The sequence below is a fragment of the Crotalus tigris genome, unplaced genomic scaffold (genome assembly GCF_016545835.1).
Source record: "Crotalus tigris isolate CLP2741 ecotype Arizona unplaced genomic scaffold, ASM1654583v1 scf7180000017568.13789103, whole genome shotgun sequence".
NCBI lineage: Eukaryota > Metazoa > Chordata > Lepidosauria > Squamata > Viperidae > Crotalus > Crotalus tigris.
The window spans coordinates 492,373-517,304 of NW_024096479.1; the positions used below are offsets into that span (position 1 = coordinate 492,373).

Here is a 24,932-nt window from a genome sequence, read left to right on the forward strand (position 1 = left end):
GTTTTCCAGTATTGGAACTCTCCCTTTTGATGTCCCCCACCTTTTAGACAGATAATAGTACTAGTTGCTCTCTTTTCTCTCCGCAGAAAGTGTCTCCTCATAGCCGAAGCTGTCCATATCCACAAGGGAATAGGAGGAAATTCAAAGGAGTCTGGAGAAGCCACAAAAGAGTGACTAGTCAAATAAGTTTTCCCTTCCCACATGGTACAGGTATATTTACCTATAGTCTCCCTGGTTACTTGTAAATATAGAGTACTTTGACACTTACCCCCTTTATTTTGAGTTACCCAGCTTTTCTCCTGACCTACTTGCTGCCAGTTTGGTTGCAACTTAGATTCACACCACCAAATTTTGGGTTCAAAGATCCAGTTCATGGGACAGTGTTCACTCTCTTTGTCATTATAACACCGAATTTGTGTCCAAGTTCCATTATGTTCAAAGATTCTAGGCGGCTCAATCCATAATTTTCCCCCAATCGCCACTATTGTCATATTCAAAAGGATATAAGTCATTGTCTTTTTAACACCAGTTTCAATGGTTCTTTTTGAAATGCTTTCCATGTTTCCGACTCCTCAAGATTAGCCTTCTTTACTCGGGTATAATGAGTCCAACCCTTTTCTTGTGTTCGAATGGCAGTGTCTGTGGTCAATAACACCAAGAACGGTCCATCCCACTTTGGTTTGAGGGAATCATCTTTCCACGTCTTTATCCACACTTGGTCTCCGACTTCTATGGAGTGGACTTTGAAGCTTAGAGGAGGAGTTTGTATCAAATAGCCAGTTTTTCTGAAAGAATCAAAAGTCTGGGACAGTATTTGCAAGTATTGAATCAGTCCCTTATCTTTACTAGGTAGATTCCCCATTTGTATACCAGCATTCCTTAGTGGCATGCCAAATAACATCTCATAAGGTGAAATCCCAACATCCCTCCTAGGTTGTGTTCTTATTCTAAACAGGGCTATAGGCAAAGTTTTCATCCAATTCATTCCTGTTTCCAAATATAATTTCGTTAACATAGTTTTAATCCTTCCATTCATATTTTCCACTTTTCCACTAGAGGGCGGGCACCATGGGCTGTGCAAATCCCATTTTATTCCCAACACATTAGCTATCCCTTGAGTGATTTTTCCGGTGAAATGTTTTCCCTGATCACTATCAATTCTTTGAACAATCCCATATCTTGGTATAATGTGTTCTAACAACAATCTGCTCACAGTTCTAGTAGTTTCATCAAAACAAGGGTAAGCTTCCACCCACCCCGTTAGGTGATCTACTATTACCAACAAATATTTATACCGTCCCACTTGTGGCATTTCAGTGAAATCTATTTGTATGTTTTGGAAAGGGTAGAGGGCCAAAGGCCTTCCTCCCTTTTGTTTTTCTCTCAATTGGTTTCTATTTACTCTTTGACAAATTATACATTTTTGGGTTACTTGTTGCGCTGCAGTGTAAACCTTCACTCCTGCATATCTTTTTAGCACCTCATCAATCAAAGCTTGAGTTCCCCAATGACTCCCCTCATGCAGTCTTTCAAAGATTTGTCTCATGAGGGGATAATTAAGAATTTGTCTTCCATCTGGTAACCACCACTTTCCTTCTTTATCCTTGATTCCTCCTATCTTCTTAATTTTGTCTTCTTCCTTTTCATTAAAGGTTGGGATTTCTTTTATTTTAGCTACATGAGGAATCATAAGCTTGATTTGTTCAATAATTTCACTCATGCCAGCCTCTTTAGCTTCTTGATCTGCCAATCTATTCCCCTTTTTCTCAATTTCTTCCCCTTTTTGATGTGCTCTCAAATGTACTACAGCAATTCTATGTGGCAATACAAGGGCCGATAACACCTCCTCCACTAGTTGTTGGTGTATCAGATCTTTCCCCTGACTTGTCACATACCCCCTTTCTTTCCAAATTTTTCCAAAAGTTTGCACCACTCCAAAGGCATACTTAGAGTCGGTGTAAATTGTTAAATTCAATTTCTCTCCCAATATTAAAGCTCTTTTTAGAGCATATAATTCGGCTGCCTGTGCAGACCAATGATTTGGCAATCTACCCCCCTCCAAAAGGGCCCACGTTCCTTCTTGTATGATGGCATATCCATTTTGTCTTTTTCCCTCTACTACTCGTGAAGAACCATCAATATACCATCTTTCCCCTTCTGTTAGGGGAATATCTTGCAGGTCTGGTCTGATCTTCGTTTCTAAGTCCACTATTTCACTACACCAATGTTCAATTTCATCATTTTCAAATGAGCTAGTTTTATTTAGGAATTGTGCCGGATTCAAGGCTGAATCAGTGGTCAGAACTAGGTCAGCATGGTCTAACAGCATCCCTTCATATTTCAACAACCTTGAGTCAGTTAGCCATCTCCCTGCCTTTTGTTTCAGTAGAGTTCTTACTTGATGAGGACTACTAACAATTAGTGCCCCTCCCATTGTGATTTTCTCACTCTTTTTCACCAACAAGGCCACTGCTGCTATTGCTTGAATACAAGTAGGCCATCCCTGGGCCACTGAGTCGAGGTTTTCTGACAAATATGCCACTGGTTTCTTTTGCCCCGCCCAATTTTGCGTCAAAATTCCTAGAGCCACTCCTCCTTCTACTGAAACAAAGAGGTGGAAGGGCTTATCTAAATTGGGAAGACTAAGAACAGGAGCACTAACCAACAAGTGTTTTAGTTTTTGGAAGTCTTCATCAAGTTCCTTAGTCCACCCAATTTTGAATGGTTTAGTTTGGATCAATTGTTCATATAACTTCTTTGTCCATTTGGCATAATCTTCTATCCACAATCTACAATATCCAATTAACCCTAAGAATTTCCTTAATTCTTTTTGCGTTTTGGGTCTCGATTGTTCCACAATCCCTTGAATTCTTTCAGCACTGATTCTTCTAGAACCTTGACTGATCAAATGTCCTAAATACTTTACCTCCTGTTCCACAAATTGAAGTTTTCCCTTGCTCACTCTCAGGCCTTGTTGGGCTAGAAAGTTTAGCAAGGCAATTGTTCCCTCCTCAGTGTCTGTTTTCTTTTTGCCTGATATTAATAAATCATCTACATACTGAATCATTTTTACGCCTTTTGGCAATTTGAATTTCTCCAAAGTTTGCTCCAACACCTGTCCAAATAAATTTGGGGATTCTGTAAATCCTTGGGGTAATACAGTCCACTGGTATTGTTGTTTTCTTCCAGTGAAAGGATTCTCCCATTCAAACGCGAATAATGCTCTACTGTCTTTGTCCAAAGGACAAGACCAAAAGGCATCCTTCAAATCTACCACACTGAACCATTTGTGTTCTACAGGTATTTTACCCAGAATGGTATAAGGGTTTGGAACCACTGGATGTCTGGTCTCTACTATAAAATTTAAGAGCCTCAAATCCTGTACAATTCTGTAAGTACCATCAGGTTTTCTCACAGGTAGGATGGGGGTATTATAGGGTGACATAGTTCCCTCCAATAACCCATCCTTCACTAACTGGTCTATGATTGGTTGAAGACCTTTTCTTCCCTCCATTGAAATGTTATATTGTTTTTGGCTTACTACCTCACTTTGGGGCTTCAGTTTTATTTTCAGAGGCTCTATTTCCAATCCACCTCTATTGCCTGGTTGTACCCAAACTAAGGGGTCAATTTTCTGTTCCTTCTCTTCTGTTAGAACATATGCTGTTTCGTTTTTATCAAAACTTATTGTAAGCCCCAGTGCAGACATCAAATCTCTTCCCATAATATTAATTCCTGCTTCAGGTACATATAACAACTTCAGGGTCCGAATTTCATTTACCCCATATTTTATTTTTATTGGTTCCAATTGTTTTACATCAAAAGCCTCCCCTTTTACCCCACTTACTTTAATTTTTGTCTGTTTGTCAAATTTTCCTTCCCTTGGCATCACACACACAGAAGTGCGAGATGCTCCAGTATCCACCAAAAAGGTGTATTCCTGGGTTCCCACCTCCAAATTTATCAAGGGCTCCCGGCGGGAACTCCTAATCAGGGGCCCCTGACTTCCCTAGTAGATGTCTTCATCCTCTTCCATCATCCTATTGATTTGCTCTTCTGAGGCCAGAGTGGGGCATTCTCTTTTGAAATGTCCCATCTTCCCACAGTGAAAGCAAGTTCCTCTCTCTCTTACCATTCTTCCTCTGTTCATTCCGCCCCTGCTTCTCATTCCTGGTCTTCCCCTAAACTCACTTCCTCTCCCTCTTCCTCGTTCCCAGCCTCGCCCTCTTCCTCTCTCTGGCTGAGCTTGCATCACTTCCTTCACCGCAATCGCCATCATCCTGCTTGTCCTTTGACCATCTCTTTTCACTTTCTCTTCCTCTCTATTCACATATATCTTCTGGGCTTCTCTTAACAATACTTCCAGGGACTCTGCAGTCCAATTCTCCCTCTTCTGCAATTTCTTGGCGATGTCTGGCCACGCCTTAGTCACAAACTGAATCTTAACAAGTTGGACATTTAAGGCATCGTCAGGATCCGCCCCTGCGTACTTCCGCAGTCCGTCTTTAAGACGCTGCAAAAAGGTGGCGGGAGCTTCCTCTTTTCCTTGTTCTATATTTATTGCACGTGCCATATTCTGTGTTTTAGGAATAGCCTCTTTCATCCCTTTTATTATTATTGATCTTAAATCCTGCATATTTTTCCTTCCTCTTTCCTCGTTATTATTCCAATCTGGTCTCACCAAAGGATATTTAACAGCCCCCGCATCCTGATTCCCACCAGCTACTATTGGATTCTCTCTTTCCCATACCGCCATAGCAGCTACTCTAATTAAATTTCTTTCTTCTGGGCTGAATAAAATTCCCATTATATTTTGTATTTCATCCCAAGTGTAAATATTAGGGCCTAACAAAGAATCCAATTGTTCACTAGCCCCCAGAGGATCTTCTATAAAACTTTTCATCTCTTTCTTAAAGGCCCTTACTTCTGAAGCCTTAAGTGGTTCTTGAACATATGTTATTATCGGAGCTCCCTGAGCATTGACTCCATTTGGAGTTTCCCTCAGGGGAAACTGCCGAACTCTCTCCCTCTCTTCCAACTCTGCTGCCAAATTCTTTTTCACTTCCTCACCCTTATTCCCTATTTCAGAAGAGAAATGGGGTGTTAGTACAGGAATGGGTGGTGTAGGGTATTGGGGGGTCCGATATGGATCCCGACTTTCTGGACTCAAGACAGGCATAGAGGGACTTGACCATTGTTCTGGGGTTGACTGACTCACTCCCTCTGGTAATTCTGGATATAATGGTGGTGTTAATACATTTACTGGATGAGGAGGGTTTTGGATATGATTAGGATTATAAGGGGGTGGAATACTCTTTAAGAGATCCCTCCCCTTTTCTTGTTCTTCTTCTTCTTCATCTGTTTTTGCCACGAGAATGTGCTCATTTGAGTTCCAAAGATCTGGCACCCACATTAGCGCATAATCTAATTCATTATCTAAACTCTTACATTTCTTTTTCTTCACATAGTTATATAAATTGTGACACTGAAAATAATCTGTGGAGCCATTCCTTGGCCACTCCACATTATCGTCCTCCCACCAAACAAAACAACATAAATTAACCATATCTTCTTTATTCAACCCCAACCTCAAAATCTCCCGGTTATAGGGCGGGGATCCCCATCCAGCCAATATTTTGCCCAAAGGGCCATTCGGGTCGATTTTAAGTTTGGGGTTTTTACGGATCCTTTTAACACACTTTTTCCCTGAATTGGTCGACCCTGTATTGCCCCCCATTTCTTTTATGGGTGCTCAGCCTATCTTGAGTATGTGTGCCTATGTCCCTCCCAGCAACTCCTTCTCAATTCCACACGTCACCGTCTCCGGATATTCAATAATATCCCCTTCACTCACTCCGTCCTGCAGACCTCCCCGAGGTCCCTCAAAAGGACTTCCACCCGGCCCCGTTGCCAGTTCTCACATCCACACACTCTATCCCGACCGCCCTGGACTCTTGTGTTCTGGTGTTTTCAAACCAGTACTCACCAGGGTCTGCGCGCAGATGTTACCCGGTCTGTCTTCAGGCTGCTCCGCACTTTATTCACCCTTCTCCTAATACTCGTCTTTATTAAAATTTTACGGGTTTTCCAAGAGCTCCGCAGTCCTCTGGGTGGTTCCCCTCCTTTCAAAAGGAACGGGGTGCACCTAAGGAGGACCCCTCAGAGTCCCAGCGCAGATTGGATCCCGGTCGAGCCCCCAATTTGTTTGTAGAATTCCTTGAAAGAAATTCAGAGACGAGGTTCGGAGTAGAAGAATAAAGTTTCTTTTATTATCAAAAATCAAGAAAAGACGGTTTGCAAAGCGTGGTGGAACTTAACCCGTACTCACAAGAGTCGCAGGGAAAAGCCACACCTCCTACAGAAGCGCAACAGCAGTTATACTCCTCCCTATCTCCTCCTAGACCTACGTCAGCTATTCCTGACGTGGCAGGTTACAAACCTATCAGACGACACAATTATCCTACCTTACCTCCTACCTTACCATATATGGGTATTCTTTTGTTCTCTACATGTGGACATTTCATACCTAGTTCCAGGCACGTACTCAGGTTTTCCCGCACATGCTCAGTGAGCCTGTTGCTGGGTAGAAAATTTTAAACTTTTCTAGAACCTTCCCATTCAATGTTATCATCCCCAGTTTTGTCAGATCTTATCTATGAAAATATTTTGGCCTAAAAACGCAAAGTGCAAAAGTAATATGAAAAGCAATGTGGTATTTGTAGATAACCATTCTTTTTATTTCAAAACTCCCTGTTTTATTTTTGTTATGCTTGTTTTTTTGGAAATATCAGATCTCTGCCCATATTCTTCCCTTTTCTCTTTATTTTAATGAAATGTCTATTTGGTAAACCTAGGTAAAGAGAAATAATGTAAAAAGATCAGCTCTTTCGATCAGGAAATGAATAAATGGGCAGAATTCGTTAACAGGAAGCTTTCAAGTAACATTATACCTAAAAGAACTTTTGTAAGCAGACAACATAGGATGATTTTGATCCTGTAGATAGTTAAATAGTTAAATATGACATTCAGTGGTATTATATAATGTTTATATATCATTTTCCAAATTTTATTCTGTTTTACTTAATTGTAGTGTTGTTCGGCAACAATGAAGAACTCTGGAAGAGAAATAATGAGTAATAATCAAAATACATACTTAGAATTATATATTACCCATCTTTCAATCATTCAGCTAATAAGAAAAATAAATTTAATTGGTCCCAGTGTTATTTTCAAGTTGTAGTATCTACGATGATGGAAACAAAGAAGTGTCTGCCAAATCCAATGGATATTTATTTAAAAACAAATCTCATTATATCTAGTGGGGCTTATTCTCAGAAAAGTGGCTATTTTGCAGTTTTCCTATATATTATGATACACTATTGAAACAGAGAAGTTGCACAGTTTAGCTAATAATATTTTTCTTAATTAGGTGCTATGAATATTACATTTCTGAGCAATTTAAGTTTGTTCTAAGTCCACATAATAAGCCTTTCCTTTGCTTATTACAATGTTGATAGTTTCATTTACACTTATTTTCCTTAATGGCAAATGCTATAACAGATCAAGCTACCTCTAAGTAAGCAGTTTTATTTATTGTTTTTCTTTCATGTTCTTATGGTGGTAAAATAACTTTATTGTTATGTGTTTCATTTTTCAAATTCTTTTTTTTTTTTAAGAAAAAAAGTAGAAGGAAACTTTAGAATCAAGCCTACCCCATGGACCACAGATTGGCTGAAATCTTGCATCTTTATTAATGTCCTGGCTTATTTTCTTCTGACTTTCAAAGCCCTTGATTGTACAACTCTTTTACTCAGACAATCATTCATGCAGGAAGCCCAGTATAAATCTACTGAACAAGTGGCTGAAGTAAATCTGTAAACCCCCTAAGCATCGTTGTCCATGCATATCTCTGATATCCTGGAGAGTTGACACAGTACAAGCCCCCATTCCAGAGATCAGTGATGTGTAGAGATGGTGTCACGCTGGGCCATAAACAATATCCAGGAGCGGTTCATGCAGGCAGGATCAGATGGGAAATGAAAGAACCTATCACATCACAGCAAGGATCAAAATAGGATCAGGAACTAGGAAAGTCTGTCAAGGAGGAGTGTAGGTTACAATTAATCCAATGGCTCTGAGCAAATTAAATAGGTTCTAGAAAGAATTTATCCAATCCATTTCTGTTCCTTCCAGACAGAAGAAAAGTTAAGAATTCTGCTGAATATGTTAGAGGGCTTTCTTTGATTCTCCATTAAAGAAGTCAAGACTGAAAAACTGTGGTTCAGATACCATGCTTACAATAACAGTGTATATCTTTAGGAGTAGACTCATATTTACTATGGCTGTAAAAAAAACATTGGGCGGAGAACATCATGAAACACACCTCTCCAAATCCATTGCTCGAATCCTCAAAGCAATTCTTCCTTCCAAAGGCTCAGCACGGCTGCTTTGCTTTGGCTACAATTATAACAGAAGGCCATGTATACGTGCACACACAAACACAGAAAAGGTGGGGGGACCATTGAAGCAGCTGCACCAAGTTTTCAAGAAGATATAATTCTTCAGGAACTCTTTTGCAGTGCCTCTCCAAATAGCTTTCCACAGTCCCACTTTTAGGCAGTGAGAAAGTATTGCATCTTGCACGCGATGTCAAAACATCAATCAGATGATATACCAAAGGCATGTTTCTAACAGACACATTATTTGGAAAGGTCTTCAGAAGCCGCCACTTGAATAGCAATGCCTCATAATGTTATGCCTCAGGACTTCCTCCATAGTCCACAGCGGAAGTCATGAGCCACAGCTAAGTCTGGATAAATTACTACTGGAAGCTATGATGATCCCTTTGTGGATGCTGAAATGTAATCCCTCTTTCTAATGTTGTAATCTTATGACTCTGTCATCATGTGAGAATTGCAGGAATGGCCTTTGCTAGCTGCCAGCAGCTTCTGGGCCACCCAAGTATCACATGATGACCCCCCCCCTTTTCTCATTGGTTTGATATGTACACCCATGCAATGCTCTTGAGAAGCTGCTGGAGTTCTGCATCAGTGATCCAGAGATGCTCAAGCTGGAACACCAGAACTCTCTTCAGCTGTTTTATTATTTAAATAGTAAATAAATAAAAATTCCAGAGAATTCCAGGGACTCTTCCCAAATTGTAAATTTTAAAGTGATCAGAAATGAAAATGATACAATACAGGACCAGAGAGAAATCTTTATTTAAATACAATGGAATAAAATTCAGTTTCTGATTTGAACCCACCTATTACTTTGTGGGGAATAGTTTCCAAGATCCTATTTCAAGGTTTGGTGTGTATTGCACCCACTTGAATTAGACCCTTCCCACTGTGCAGTGGTTATAATAAAATTATAAGTATTTATCTGTTGGATATATCCGGGTGCAGTGTAACTCTAGATGGCTCACAAGCAATATTAAAACATGAAAAACCCTTAAAATCCAAATTAAAAATCTTCTATACCCTCCAAACTCAATATTCCTTCCAAAATCCAGAAAAAAATATTTCAAAGCTTCACCGGATGGGAGCCATTCCAATATAGTACGTATATAAGCTTCATATTCCTTCATTACCCATCTGATTAGATTATTTCTGTAGTGAGTAATCTAAAACTAAAGCAGGGATTGGTGGGTTCATATTGTCCAGATATTTGGTTTATGGCAATCTTTCACCTTAGCTAGAAGTAAAAACTTCTAGAGAGCATTAGGTAGCCAATCTCTGCTTCTGGGAATACGTTTGATTGTCTACTCTTTTTATGACATTGCTTTACTGAAGAGTTCCCCGTGCCCCCCACCCCCTTACTTGTCTATTCTGCTCTGCTCATTTGGGAGGAGGGAGGAGATTCATATAAAATGAAATGTTTCAAAATAAGAAGAGAAAGAAGTTTTGTCAAATATGCTGGTGGCATAACTGGAAAATTCATGAAAACATCTGCTGTGCCACCTCACATTTTATTAATGTGATTGATACATCCTCTTCAAATGGCAGCTGTTAACAATTCCCTGGGTGTGCGTGGGTGTGCACGCATATACACCTACCCACTCACACACATGCCTTTGAGCCAGTCTTGACTCCTGATCACTTTCAGGGTAAATCCCTGCAGTTTTCTTGGCAAGATTTCAGAAGAGATTTGCCATTGCCTCCTTCCTAGGGCTGAGAGAAGTTGACTGACCCAAGTTGACTGCTTTGTCCTAATGAAGGGCTGGAACCCATCCTCCCCCAGTTTGTAACCTTATGTACCAAATTGGCTGTCAACAATAGGACTGCCCTCGTGAAAGGGGAGGACTTAAGATGCCTAATTTGAAATTGTATTATGATGCTGCAGCTTTAACATTGATTAGTGATTGGATTAATTTAACAAATCAAAATATACTTTCTTTGGAGGGATGGGATTTATTATATGGATAGCATGCTTACTTAATTTATAATAAGAAAGTAGATAGGGCTTTTAAGTCCCATATTTTAAGAATTGCTCTACTGCGTGTCTGGAAGAAATATTATTATAGATTAAATTATAAAATACCAGTTTGGGGGATTCCTGGACACACAGTAGAGGGGATATCAAGAGGTGTGAAGTTGGATAGGATTTCTTATAATCAGTTGCTTAAATTGGAAGGGAAGGATTGGCAATTAAAATCGCTAGATGAATTAAGGCAAGAAAATATTGTTTACTCTTGGTTTCAGTATAGGCAATTATTAGATAGATGGAGTTTAGACCAAAAGGTTGGTTTTATTTTGGAAGATCAGAATTTGATAAAACAAATTAGAGATCAAAATCGAGCTCATATAAAGAGAGTTTATAATGTTTTAGTGGAATTGGACTCAGAGACTGAATTAGTTAAAGATTGTATGATAAAATGGGCTCAGAATTTTCAGTAGAGAAAGTGGAGTTGCTGGAGGGAAAATTTGAAGATATGGAAAAGGAGATGGAAAACTTTCAAGATGAGATTCTTATGCTTCAATACAGAGAGATGGAATATGCCTTAAGAATCAGAGGCCTGAGGGAGTCTTTGCAAGGAGATCTGAGGGAGATGGTTGCAAATGACTTTGCTGTGATTCTGAACAGAGAAAAAGAGGAAATATTTAGTGCAATTGAAAAAACATTTAGAGTTAACCCTGTGGTGGAAAAGCAAAGAAATCTGCCAAGAGATGTGGTGATCTATTTTGGGAAAAGATCCCTGCGCAATGAAATTATACAAGCTTTTTACAATAAGAGGTTTCAGATTGCTTCACAAGATGTTATAACAGTGATTCTCAACCTTTCTAATGCCGTGACCCCATGATACAGTTCCCCATGTTGTGGTGACCCCCAAGTGGGTGTGGCCACCAATAAGAGGGAGTAGGACAGCTAGGGAAAAGGGAAAAAAATGGCGGACAGCATGGTTTGGTGACCCCCGTGAAATGGTCATTCGACCCCAAATGGGGTCCCGACCCACAGGTTGAGAACCACTGTGTTATAATCTTAAAGAAGATCCCATCTAAAATTCTAAGAAGAAAGGAGTTTGCTTTTTTAGCAGATGAACTTAAAAAGAGGCAAATGTTGTTCAGGTGGGATATCCCGACTGGAATGGTGGTGAATTATCTGGGGACACGTTATAGACTTAATACTGTCTTCAAAGCAAAAGAGTTTTATACTTCGGTCCTGGGGGTATGTTCATCACCATCTATCGTTCTGGAAGAGAGGAAGGTAGAATTGCAGTCTGAAGAGCCTATATTGATGAAAATTGGGAAATCTCAGGGTGAGGGGCCTCAACAAGTTGAGATGAAGGAGCAGAGGATAACTCGTGCAACACATAAACGTAAAGAAAAGGAGCAACAGAAGAAGGAGTTTAAGGAAGCCTCACAAGTATCTGTTTCTGAGTCTGCGGGAGAAGCAAGATCCATAAACTTTTTGGAGCAACCTTTAAGGGCAGACTTTCAAGCACTTCTCTCGAGGTTTTGGGATAAGAGAGATTGATAAAAGGAATTGATTATTGGTAAAGAGGAGAGATGTTTTTAATGGTATAATTAACCTTTATATGTTTATTTTTGTGTTTGATGATAAAGAAAGAGGGAGAGACTAGATTTTACATAATATAAACATGATGCTTTCAGGTTATTGATAGATTATAGTTTATTGTGGATGGAATTGGTTATTGGTAAAGAGGACAGATGTTTTAATGGTATAACTATTAAAGGAATATTTTGTTTTAAATATGTATAAGGGAATTTTAATGTTATAAGTAATGTTTATAGGTGTGTTTTTGAGGGTGTTTATAAAGAATGATGGATAAATTTTAAATAATATAAGTATGACATTAGAAAATGTCCAGAGTATTTTATAAGGTGTCTAATGATTGGTTTTAAAGTATTTTATAAACTGTTTAATTATTGTAATTAATTGTTTATGGTAGATAGTTTATATGTGTATTTTTGAGTTTGATGACAAAGAAAGAGGGATAGATTTTATATTATATAATATAAGTATGATATTATGAAGATTGAATGAAAACTTTAGATTTTTTTAATTTTTTATTTATTTTTTTGTATTTCTTTTTATATATATTTTTGTTAATTATTTTATAATTTGTTTAATGAAGGTATTTAGATTTGTTTATGATTTATATGTATCTTAAGATTTTTCTTAAAAAATTTTAATTAAGCCTGTATTCAGCTCTGGGAAGGTTGTGGGAGGGTAGGGGAGGGTTGGGAGGGTTTGGGGAAGGGAATTTTTTTTTTCTTTCTGTAAAGTTTAAAAATTTTCAATAAAAACAGTTGTAAAAAAAAATGGGCTCAGAATTTTCAAGAGCCAATTTTACTAGATACATGGGAGGCAATTTGGGTTGGGAATGTAAAGTTTACTCAGGCTCAAAATCTACGAGAAAATTTTTATAAAATGTTTTATAGGTGGCATTTGGATCCACAGAAATTGTCTCGCATGTATCCTAATTTACAGCCTAAGTGTTGGAGATGTGGATGCTTGGATACAACTTATTACCATATTTGGTGGACGTGTAAAAACATAAAAGCCTTTTGGATTAAGATTTGGTGGAACATTCAGAAGATTTTTAATAGAATGATAAAGTTTTCACCACAATTATTCTTGTTAGGTATTATTGTAGATTGTGATGTTAAAGAAACTATTTTAATGTTGAATCTTATTACGGCAGCAAGTTTATTGGTTGGACAATATTGGAAGAAAGATTCTTTGCCTACTATAGAAGAATGGTTGCTTAAAGTTTCTAATTTAGCAGAAATGGCTAAAATTTCTGCTTATTTGAAGGATCATTCACAAGAAAGATACATCTCGGTGTGGAGAAGATGGATAAATTTTGTACGGAATAAATATGGGATTAGAAAGTATTATTTAGTTTTTGAATAACTTAAAGTTTAAAATGGGAATTATTTATATTGTTAATTATGCTTTTGCTTGAAATTTTTTTTTTGTTTGTATTTGAGTTAAAGTATTTTAGGGATTTTATTATTTGTATAGTTGGATAAGCTTAGTTAGAATTTGTTTGTTTATTTTTTTAACCCTGTAATCAGCTCTGGGAAGTAAGGGGGGGAGGGTTAGGGTGGGGGGGAGGTAGGGGGGATATTGTATTGTATTAAAAATTTGTATAAAACTTTTCAACAACAAAAAAAAAACAATAGGACTGCCCTGTACAATATGTGCAAATAGAGAATTGTATTATGAATGAAGGTGAATAGACGGGTCCCAGGATAATGTTGCAGGATCCAATCCGGCTCGGTCACCGGGACCAGAGGTTTAGTCTTCTGAGCTTTTGGACTAGTGCTACAGCCCCCATCCTCATGGAACTTTCTCTTGATCAGAGTGTGTGCTGTTCTTTGTGTGGTATTTATATGGTGGTATTTGTGTGTGGCTTTTTAGATGCTGATTGGCGGTGTGGTAAGGTTGGTGGTAAATCAGCACTCCTGTTTGACTGACAAGGGGCCTGTTTCCCAGGCTTCAATCACTTCCATGGTTGTTTTTGTGCCTGCTCGTTCAACAATCTTAGTAACTGCAAAGTTTACAGAATAACAGAGCTGGAAGGGGCCTTGTAGGTCATCTAGTCCAACCCCCCTGCTCAAGCAGGAGATGTTATACCATTTCTGACAAAGCGCCTTTCCAGTCAGTAGCAAAATATGGGAGGGTCGGTGGTCAGAATCCTCATGAAACTGCCACACAATAGTTTTCAATGAATGGATCACTTGCCCAGCTTCCCTGCCCAGGACTGCACCACATCTCTCTTCCTTTGCGAGCCACATAAGTTGAATACTTCAAGTAGTTACAGAGCGAGGGCTGGGCAGCCAACAACTTAAAAGCCAGCCATCAATACACATATAACAGGCACCATATAAATACCACATACAGAACAGCACACATCTTGCTAGAGAGAAGTTCCCTGAGGATGGGCTCCAGCACGAATCCAAAAGCTCGGAAGAAAAAACCTCTGGTCCCAGTGACCGACCCAGATTAGATCCTGCAGAAAATTGTACTGAATTTTTGTTTCTAAAATCCGTTCTGTTATTGCATCTGTTCCTCCTCCTTTTACTCAAATTAGGATGACCTGAACCGCATGTCTTCTGAAGGCCTTTGCAGTGTCAACAGACTACTGGATCATAGGCAGATCATGAAGGAGTACTGGAGGCTGTACCTCCCAAAAACGTATTGCACAAGAAGAGGCACACTCTTTCTCTATTCGGAAGATGTAGCCAAACCATGGAAATGGAAGTTGCAGCAAGGATGTCAGAACAAAAGCCAGACATTATGTGTAGATCTTCACACACTCCAAGATTTGGCCCGGGCTATCTTAGTATATGGAAGCAAACAGGTATTGTTCATATATTTCAGATGTACACATGTTTAGTTAGTCTGATACTATTTATTTAAAAATATTTCTATACCACTTGTCTTTTTAAAAATCCCAAAACAGTTTATAGTCATTAAAAATGCAGAAGAGAAAAAACAGGACGAAAATCAGAGATGCCTATCTCTGGAACAGTTTGCTCTTAAAACAAATGGGCCACATGCTCAAGACTTTCCAGAAATTTTAATACTTAGCTTTTCCAGAAGATCTTTGGGAACTTATTGTGGAATCGTAGGCACCTATACAGAGCTCTGCACACAGTATTCTCTTATTGGACATTAACATTTATATTTTTGCTATTGAAGCTTTAATGCATAATTTTATTTCATTACTATTTTAATATCACTAAATTATGTACAGTCTTTGTGGACTGACACGATAGAGAAGTTGGATAGATGGACAGATATTCATGAAATCCCAAATACTAGGAAAAGCAAAAGACAACGAAGAAAAATATTTAAAAGATACCTAAACCACCTCATCACTGGAGTCTAAAGAACAACGGAAGGGAGGTCATTTGACAGGTCAAATAGAAAGTCCATCATTGTCAAACAACTTGCAATCCATGGCTATGACTTTACCATGATTTGCCAGCTAATTCCAAGCAAGTAATAAATTCTATTGACTAGTGGGAAGTAAAGTATGAAGTTTCACATGATGAGAGTGAGCAGGTTGAAATTAAACCCGGTTAAGATTAAGGTATTATGGTTGGTAGAAAACTGTCCTCTCTGCATTTAAGGTTCAACCTTTCTGTGCAGTTGACCTGAAGCAGCAGGTCCAGGATTTGGGAGTACTTTTTTGACCCCCTCCCCATCTTTTTTTTAGTGTAGGACATCTTGTGATTTGAGAAAGCAAAAGGTCATCAAAGAAAAACTAGAAGATATGGAACTGCAGAATAACTTGCAGCTGGTCCAGACCTACCCCGATTTTTTCTTGGACTATAATAAAATATTTGCTTAATTCAAAACCTCTTGCAATCTTTGTAGTCAGGATGGCAGAGGTAGAAAGAGTGCATACAAACAATTCTGTCCAATGTTCCAGCTGCAACTGACCCTTAGCTGATAACACATAGTGTAATAATAGACCAGACTGAATGTTACAGTATTATTGGACCATCCTGGAGATGTCTGGAGATTTTAACTGTTGCAAAGTGGAACATCCCATTTGCTACCACTGCACAATACTGGAATTCTATTATGCCCAAGGGTGCTAGTTGCTTTTTAGTATAGTTTAAGGGGACGGTTTGAACTTTTCAAGGCTTGTTGCCTGTTTTTCGGGGGATTGCCCACCTCAATAGGTTACTTAATGTCTCAATATGAAACATTAAAGTCATCAGGAGAGGCTCTCTTAGAGAAGCCCTCACATTTGGGGGCCCCTTAGTTAGGCACCTGGGAGAGCTATTAGGGAATGCATTCCTTGTGAACAAGCTCAGCTCCCCGCTTAAGATAAAAAATGTAATTTATGATGATTTTTACTTCTTTTATCAAATTTTACATTAGTAATGGTAGGTTTGGACAGAAAAATGTTATGTATATCAAATTAACACTAATAATAGCAACAGGAGCAGCAAATGTCAATTTCACATCTCATTAAGCAAGAATCACTTTCATGGGAAAGAGGAAGCTGTATAAACCTACCTACTGCTTCATGGCTTACTTCCTCACAAATGTTTTGAGGAGTATCTTTTGGGAAAGTACTTTGACTCATTAATGGCTTTGTGAAACTCCTTGTTCTTCTGCTCAGAATTATGAGTCTCAGGTTTCTGAGAAGACAATCCAGCTCAGGCTGCTGTTTATACATTTGGGAGTTTGAAACAAATGCCCTCCAACAACTCCTTTAAATGAGATCTCAAACAGTTCAGGAATGCCCCCAGATGCTTCAGCTAGCGGTTGCCAGAAGCATTTGGCATATCTGAATACATTTCCCTTCCAGTCAGTTCTCTGTTGAATACTCTGGGAAGAGATCTATTCAGAAATACTGTCCAGCCCAGTGCAGACACCATGCCTCGACTGTGGACAAAAGACGCCTCTAAAATCACTGCCTGTGGTACGAGCCCCATCAGTGTACCCAAGCATTGCATCCGTCAAAGATTAAAGGAGCAGAAAAAGAGGACTGCTGTGATGAAACAGATGAAATCCTGTGCCGATTGCCACCAACAATTAGAGTCCAGCAGGGGTACTCCAGGCGCTTTCAATGCATGCTGCCATAAGAGGAGGCGGAAAATTAAGATAGAGCATAGACTGAAATCAGGCACAGGGTTGCATTCTTACCAGGAAATAGTCTTAGGAGGCTGCCTTTGTAGATCTTCCCTTTCAAGTTATTCTTGAGTCTTCCAAGATGTGGATGTAGGGTGTAGAAAATTATTACTTCTCTAAATTAATTACAGACATGGAAAACAATTTTGTTTTATTGGTTAATTTATAAAATATGTAATTTACCTTCCAACTTGTAGTATATAAGGTATGGAGAGTTTGGTTTGATGCTGTATTATAACTAGATTTTTTTTTAAAAAAAAAAAAAATCACCCTAAAGCATTTCCTCCCCCAAAAGCCTATTTATAGCTTATGCTAAAAGTTGTAACTGATGTAAGGCAGCCTGTCAGCTACTGATCTACCTCAGTCAGAGGGGGAAAAAAAATCTTGGACTGGATATAGCAGAGATCTGTCTTAAATAATGAGTTGCTGCCTGAAATCTACTTCAGAAACACTGACTCAAAGGTTATCTTTAGAGGATTGCAAGGAATTTGGGAGTGGGAGGCAGACTAGGCTAAGTCGCCTATGGAGGCATTGGTAAACAAATGCTGATTCCAAATGGAGAGCTAAAGTAGCACGACCCAATTATTCTGGTCTTTTCTCCTTAACAATTTTTCCATTAAAAAAGCGAGGAAGGAGATGTTAGGAAAACATGGGAATATTACATATATCAGGTAAATGTGTTCAGCTCCATAGATCAGTGAGATTTAGTGTTAAAAGCCTCATCCCCAAAGGCAACATCCATAATAAGCACTCTCCATAGGCTGCATCCTGTGTCATTCCTATAAGTGACATCCACTGGGAATTGTGTTTAGGTCTCTTTCCATTTTCAGGAAAAGGAGCTAAAACCAGGAATGCCTGAAGGTAAAGTCAAAGAATTCAAGATGGCAGCCACAACAGAACAAGGAAAACTTCCCTTCTTTTTATATCCATTCATGCACCAAAAAAGGAGCAGGGCTACAATCATCTGGTCACAGCCATCATCTTGCATTAGTTTCAGTTGAAAACATTCTCTTTGACCAAGTATTTTAAATGGCACAATTTGAAACATTTAAATTCCTTTTTTTATTGTTACATTTTATTTTAAATGTTTAGCCACTATGAACATGAATGACAATGAGATGAAGTTTGAAATAAACTAGTAGTAGTGCTAAGCTCCTTCCACATTAAACTGATACTTACTGGCCTTATTGAAGATTTGCTGCTGAAACTATAAAGTACTGGAATTGAAATGCCTATACAAACAGCCTGGAGTGCAAGTGTATAAACTGAAACCTGAGAACTGAAAATAATTGGCTGATACCAAAGAAAACAAACAGGTCTACGCATGTCTGCTTTGACTCAATCCACTTGAGTCATTTTCTTAACAAAGCCCCAGTACATGCTAGAAGTAGAAGACAAAGTAGCATTCAGCTTAGTTAGAAACCAAGAGCTATTTAGGTTTTGTCAACTCTCTGCTTTTCAAATCTTGATTCATATGAAAGGGAGGATAAGGGGACTAGAGAAGAGAAAGCCTGCCTTGCCACCTCAACTTGGGAGAAGGGAATTTGAATCAGGAAGCATATTTCATGAGGTAACCCAATCTCAATACCTTGAGATTTTTAAACAAAATGGAAACTAAAGAAAACCTTGTTTTGTTTCAGCTTCTGATTCAATGAAATTGTTTCAATTCTGGAAAGATTTAACAGCAACATGACAATAAAATTAAGTATTCAAATTATTGTAGAAGACAATTTCTACTCAATAAAGAAAGAAAAAAGGATGGTGAACCAAACATCTCCTAGTTATCACTAAGCACAATCCATTCTGTGAGTCTCTTCCTCTAACTTCATCTGATCAGAAACGGGATGTTTTCTAGAGTTCCACATAGTCAGAGAAAAGTTGAAAATACTCAAAAATCTCTTTTCATAGTACATCTATCTATTAGGAGGGATCCTTGTTCATAAGTACATATAATATGATCACAGTCAATAATGTAACCTCTGTTCCCATGTATTCTTAAGTGTCTGAGACTTGACTCAATGTCAGTATGTGGTACCTCTAAGTAATAGCAGAATTCCCGTGTTCTCGCAAGGCCCATCGTTAGGGAAATGAACTTCATGGTAGCCCATTGCTGGTGGTTAGTGCCCCATCATTGGCCCAGGTCTTGTGCCAATCCAACATAGTTAAGTGTAGGAGGGAACCCCATGCTCTTCTAATTGCCTGTCATTTTCTTTCTCCTCTGTTGTCTCAGACTGACAACAAATGGCACATTGGGGGTGGGGTGGAAATAAAGTGTTGGCTGCCAGAAAGGAAACCTGGTGCTCCTTTCAGGAGTTGAAAAAATAAATGAATTAAGAAGTTGCAGGGAGAAGCTCACTAATGCCCTATGAAATAAGCACTTCCTAAGAAAAGAAAAGATTAGGAGGGCCTATCAGTAGGAAGGTCATTTTACCCAGCAGCTGACATTGTTTTATTTCCATTCAACTTAAAGTCACTTTAGTCACTAGAGATGGGTGGTGTGGAAATTTGATAAATAAATAAAATGCTTGTGAGTCATAAAAATATTTTCTCCTTCTCTCAGCATTGCTTCAAAAATTAAAGAAGATTGTCTATAAATGCTACTTTAGGCAATGTAAATAGTCTATTATATAAGTCTACTATAGCTGGGCTGAAAGTCCACATACCCTCCAGAGGCAGAGGAGAGCAAAGTAAAGTTCTAACTCTTGTGTTCTTCTGAATATTTACGTCCCAGATATGAGAGGCTATTTCCCACTATCACAACTCGCATTTCCTCTTTACCATTATGAGGATTCCCTGCCAATCCTCCAAGGAAAACAGTCATTCACTTTCACAAATACACCTGATTACTCAGCTTTGCAAGCCTGTCACACTACAGAAAACAAAAGGGGGGGGGGGTTGCCTGCTACATACATTTGTAAATTTCTCTGGAAGTCCAGCAGGAATTTATTCAACTGCTGCTGGACAATTAGGACAGTGAGATATGCGTGCAGAGACCCCTACAGGCAAATTTACAAAATCCCCAAATGGACCTGGATTTTCCTGAAAGCCTGACTTACTTATTTATTATTTATTTATTAAATTTATTGGCTGCCCAACTTACTAGAGGGTATTTCTATGGGAGTCCCTTCTCTCAAGAGAGAGAGCAAAAGAGCATTTTTCTGGATGGAACATTAAGTTGTTCTTCTTGGTTTTACAATGGCGCAGATTTCATTTCAAATTAAATAAATTTGAAAGACTAAAGTATTTTGCGTATCTTCCTGTATTTTATAATTGCTTAACTATTTCTGCAAGCATCACATAGTGCTGCAGTACCAAAACTAGATTACCCTTAAAATTAAACAACTATATAAACATGAGGATGATTAAAATAAACAAGTTAGAATGCTTCATTTTGGTGAATGCAGTACAAAAGAAGGTGTTTTGGTTAAATGGATTATTTATCCTCCTTTGACCACTGATTATTTTTCCACTATACGTGAAATCCGGCATGTCCCTTAACAAAACACTATGCCCATGTAAGTGAAAAAGTGAAAATGAGCACTCTCTCCATGCATCCTGTCATCATTAAAATTCATCTCCATCCTCAACTACTTGCAAGCTAAAAGATGTTTATGTTCCAGAATTGGGGTGAGACCAGTAATACATGGTTCAAACAGTTTCTTAGCCATCACCTTTGCAATAGTACAATCAATATTTGGGCAGTAGTTTATAGATAGAGTAGGTATATATCTGTATCTATTCTTGCTTTGTTATATTAAAAATAACAAACCTTTCAAGACCAGTTTCACAGCTATTAGCCAAAAGGCAACATTCAGAGTTGTTTTTTTCCAGTTCAAAATACACTGAAAATTCAAAACTATTTTTTTAGCATGTGCTGATGCCAGACTGCTTTCTACAATATGCAGTATAGCTACCTTCATACTAACTTGGCTCTTTGTAGTTTTCCGTTATCTATTTATTTAGTAGGATTGATATGATGTTCCGTTCTGAAAGAACTCTGAACGCTTACTTTTTTTTCAGTAAAAATAAGAACCAGTGCAACAAAATAAACATTAGTGCAACAAAATAAACAGATCTATTACATTCCCTTTCTCTTAACATTACAGATACACAATATATGTAAACTCATATCTATTTGGGCCAGCATATTTCAAACACAGCTAAAGTCCAGATTTACTCCAAGAAGGTGCACAGTCTTCAAGCCAAGTTCTCTTATCTAGATTAATCTTGCAAGCTCAGAGATATATATGTTTATTTATTTATTTATTTATTTATTTATTTATGAGACTTATATACCGCTTTAAGTGCAAGCACTCTCTAAGCGATGTACACCAGTAAGCAATGTATATACGGTATATATTTACATTGCCCCAACAATCTGGGTCCTCATTTTACCTACCTCGGAAGGATGGAAGGCTGAGTCAACCTTGAGCCAGTGAGATTTGAACCGCTGACCTGCTGAACACAGTCAGCTAAAGTGGCCTGCAGTACTGCACTCTAACTGCTGCGCCACCTCTGCTCATGTTATACTGTTATACTAGGTTTTTTGTTCAGTAAGAAGGTTAAAAATAAGAACCAATGCAACAAAATAAACATTAGCAATTAAACTGAAATCATAAAAAGCTTTGGCATTTGAGAACACTCAGACATCCCCAGGCCAACCCATAATGAGGCTCTCTCCTTTATCTGTCTATCTGAACTACCACATTGTTTCCTCTCTAACTCAGCGAACTGGTAACGTTGGGGAAAAACTGAATAAAATCTATTGTTGCTCAGTTTTATGTAGAGGCATCCATTTTAAGGTTTTGACATTTTGTTTTCATATTAAAGCTGTGGCAAGATAAGAAAGGAATTGCTCAGCAGCCCTATCTATACTTCCTAAGAGATTCAGACAGTGAGATGGACAGATCGATGAGGCCAGGCTATTCAGCCAAGAGGTACCTCCTCAAACTCGCCCAGAGCTGGGATCCAAATGTTTTACAAAAGCTTCAGAATGCAGGTTAGTATTATAAGAAAACGAGCCCAAATTATTAAGATAGTATTTCTAACCTAATCTGATGAGACAGAAAATAAAATGGTAGAAAGTATATTTTCAGATTAGCCTTGGCCTTTATTACAGAATTGGTTCAGATAAATGGAAGAAAATAGCACCCTACTTGAGAGTAGATTAGGCCCAAATTGCTACATTCCTGGATGAGAAATTGTGCTCAATATTAATTTGTACAGAGAAAATATTTGGGTCTTTCCTCGTCTGCTATGCCCATCCTCTGTTTAAATCATTGAAACGTATGCTTTGTGAGCAATACCTTTCCGTTTCAATACCTTTCTGTTCCCAGTTGATGTACTGTAGACAATACTCAATAGACAGAACAATGTTGAGTTATTTTACCCAACAGCAGGTGTATGCTGCATATTTTTCAGGATATATCAGTGACCCCTTGTTGTTTAAGGAAAATGCAGCTGCTCTCAAGAAGAAATTACAGGATCTATCAACTATTCCACCAAAGTATAATCTACATATTTTCTACACTCCATCCTTGTACTCACAAAGTCAACTAAAAGAACTGAGTTATTCAGGTACAGTACAGATACTTATATTTCTAACAGAATTAATTATTAATTGGATTTTAACTTTTGTAAAGACATCCAAAACAATTTAGGATGATGTCAAAGGGGCAACATGCATGATATCATCACACAAAAGCCATAATTATATGCTTACACCACAATGACTGATGGAAGTAAATGAAAATCATTTGCTTGCTCTTTGACGCTCTGCAGATGCCTCCAGGTTTGTTGCCAGGAATGGTTTGAAGTATGTGCTATATCTGCTCCTGGTTTAGCCATGTTTTTACATTCATGAGATTGGAATTACTGCATCCTGATTGATATTGGTTTTCAAACTTCAAATAGAAGATAGAAAAACAAAATTCTGGGGATATATGACCTCTTTTTCCCCATCTGCCTGCAAGTCTGTTTCCAAGTACAGTTCAAGGTTGGAATATTAACTTTAACTCTCTAAGGCAGTTCCTGGGCTGCAGACTATTACTGGGCTGTGAGCCATTTGGAACTGGAGTGCAGAAGCAGCGGCGAGTGTGCGTGCACACAACCCCACTTGTGTGAGCAGTGGGCAAGCATGGGCAAGCGCTCTCCATTTGCACCAGTAGTGGCACACGTGCCCACTGATTGTGCAAATGGAGCTCTGTGCGCATGGGTGCACTTGCAGGCCACTCACATGGAACCATTCCCTCTCCCCCCCGCCAATCCGCAAAGTTCAAAGGAGTTTTTAAACAGGATCCTGGAGTACTGTATCCCATTCTCTATAATAAGCCTGCCAAACTGTTAAACCCTCGGGTGATGGCTTTATTAAGAGTTATAGACCATTTACCAGTGACTGATAGAGATGATCAGATCTGATGCATCATTTAACTACCCAACTTACATGTAACTTCTACATTGCTAAGAGTCTAATGAGATTGAGGCAGTATATACATTCCCTTAAAAAAAAATGTTGATGCATTATTCTCCTTCATTTCATTAAGATACACTGAGAACATCTTCCAATATATATCATATATATTATATATCATATTGTCATGTCATGTCATAATACTCGTAAAAAAGAAAAGTCTTCAATATTTTCTAATTCAGTTGAATACCTCTAGCTGTCATAGCTAGAACAGTGCTGTTTTTAGGAAAACATCAAGTTTAAACTTTCTAAAGCAAATGAATGGGATGGTCCTTTGGTAAACCTGATTTGTGAAAGCTGCCCGTCCTAGTTAGGAGTGGCCTCCTGAACATGTTTAGAGGCATTTATGAATAGCACAGAAAAGATTAGGCTGAATTATAATTGTTCCTTGATGTACAATACAGCCACTTTGGTCATTTATTTCAGGGCTGTGGTGTTCCCTACTTCTTAGGTCTTGGTCCTCCTTTGCGTAAAAAGTCAGAAAATAGAGCCAGCCTGGTGAAGGGTGACCCAGAACATAATGCAAGAGGAGCAGATCGAATCCCTTTAAGAATTTCAGTAAGAAAACTGAGTGTTCATCTTCAACCACAGCATTCCAGAGAAAGTATCTGGAATCAGAATGAGGCACACTGGCAGATCTCTGAGGTATTACACTTTCTTTCCCCATCAAATAGTTTCTTTAGCTCCCAGCTGCTTAATGATGTCCTGCTCCCATCAATAAAATAAACAAAAGGCTGAATCATCTGGCAGAGATGCAAGGATGGCTTGAATGCTTCAGAGGACATATGTGATGATGTATGTATTTGCTGACCTGATACGCTGTTTCTCTTGTCACTGGGTCTGAGTGGCTTACATCTGCTATTCCATAAAATAAACTTTTTTTTTTCATCAAGTTTGAATAACTGTTAAGTCACATTTTCTTGCCAGGGACAATAAACAGACTCAGTTCAAAATGTAGAGCACCAAACCTCAGCAGGAAAGCCTCATGACCCGCCTGTCCCCAAGGCCTGCTGGAAAAGAGATAGTTGTGGCTTTTCTAAGGCCCACTTTAGTGGGGCTTTAAAAAGGATGGATGCTGTTTCAAAGAACAGGGGCAACAGTTAAAAAGCTCCTCTACTTAGTCTTCTGTCTAATAGCTTCCTGGAAAGGAGTATGTCCTAGAACAGTGGTTCTCAACCTTTCTAATGCCGCGACCCCATATTTCCCCATGTTGTGGTGACCCCCAACCACTTATACATCACCGGGTGCCAGGGGCATGGCCAAACAAAAGGGGGAAAAAATGGCTGACAGCCTTGTTTGGTGACCCCCGTGAAATGGTCGTTCGACCCCAAATGGGGTC

General features: G+C 38.6%; 1 protein-coding gene across 3 annotated transcripts in view; it reads left to right on the forward strand.

The window, feature by feature from the left end:
* Positions 1-24,932, forward strand: part of KIAA2012 (KIAA2012 ortholog) — a 92,158-nt gene that overhangs the window by 4,656 nt on the left and 62,570 nt on the right. For 2 of the 3 annotated variants that reach the window (XR_005558040.1, XM_039354599.1), the window contains exons 2-5: positions 14,564-14,833; positions 21,955-22,123; positions 22,546-22,701; positions 24,045-24,238. Coding sequence is in view for 2 of the 3 variants with exons in the window: in XM_039354599.1 (XP_039210533.1) it covers positions 14,564-14,833; positions 21,955-22,123; positions 22,546-22,701; positions 24,045-24,238 (789 nt within the window). In the remaining variant the exon portion in view is untranslated. The remainder of the gene's footprint in view (positions 1-14,563; positions 14,834-21,954; positions 22,124-22,545; positions 22,702-24,044; positions 24,239-24,932) is intronic. The other variant, XM_039354609.1, reaches the window with a different exon arrangement.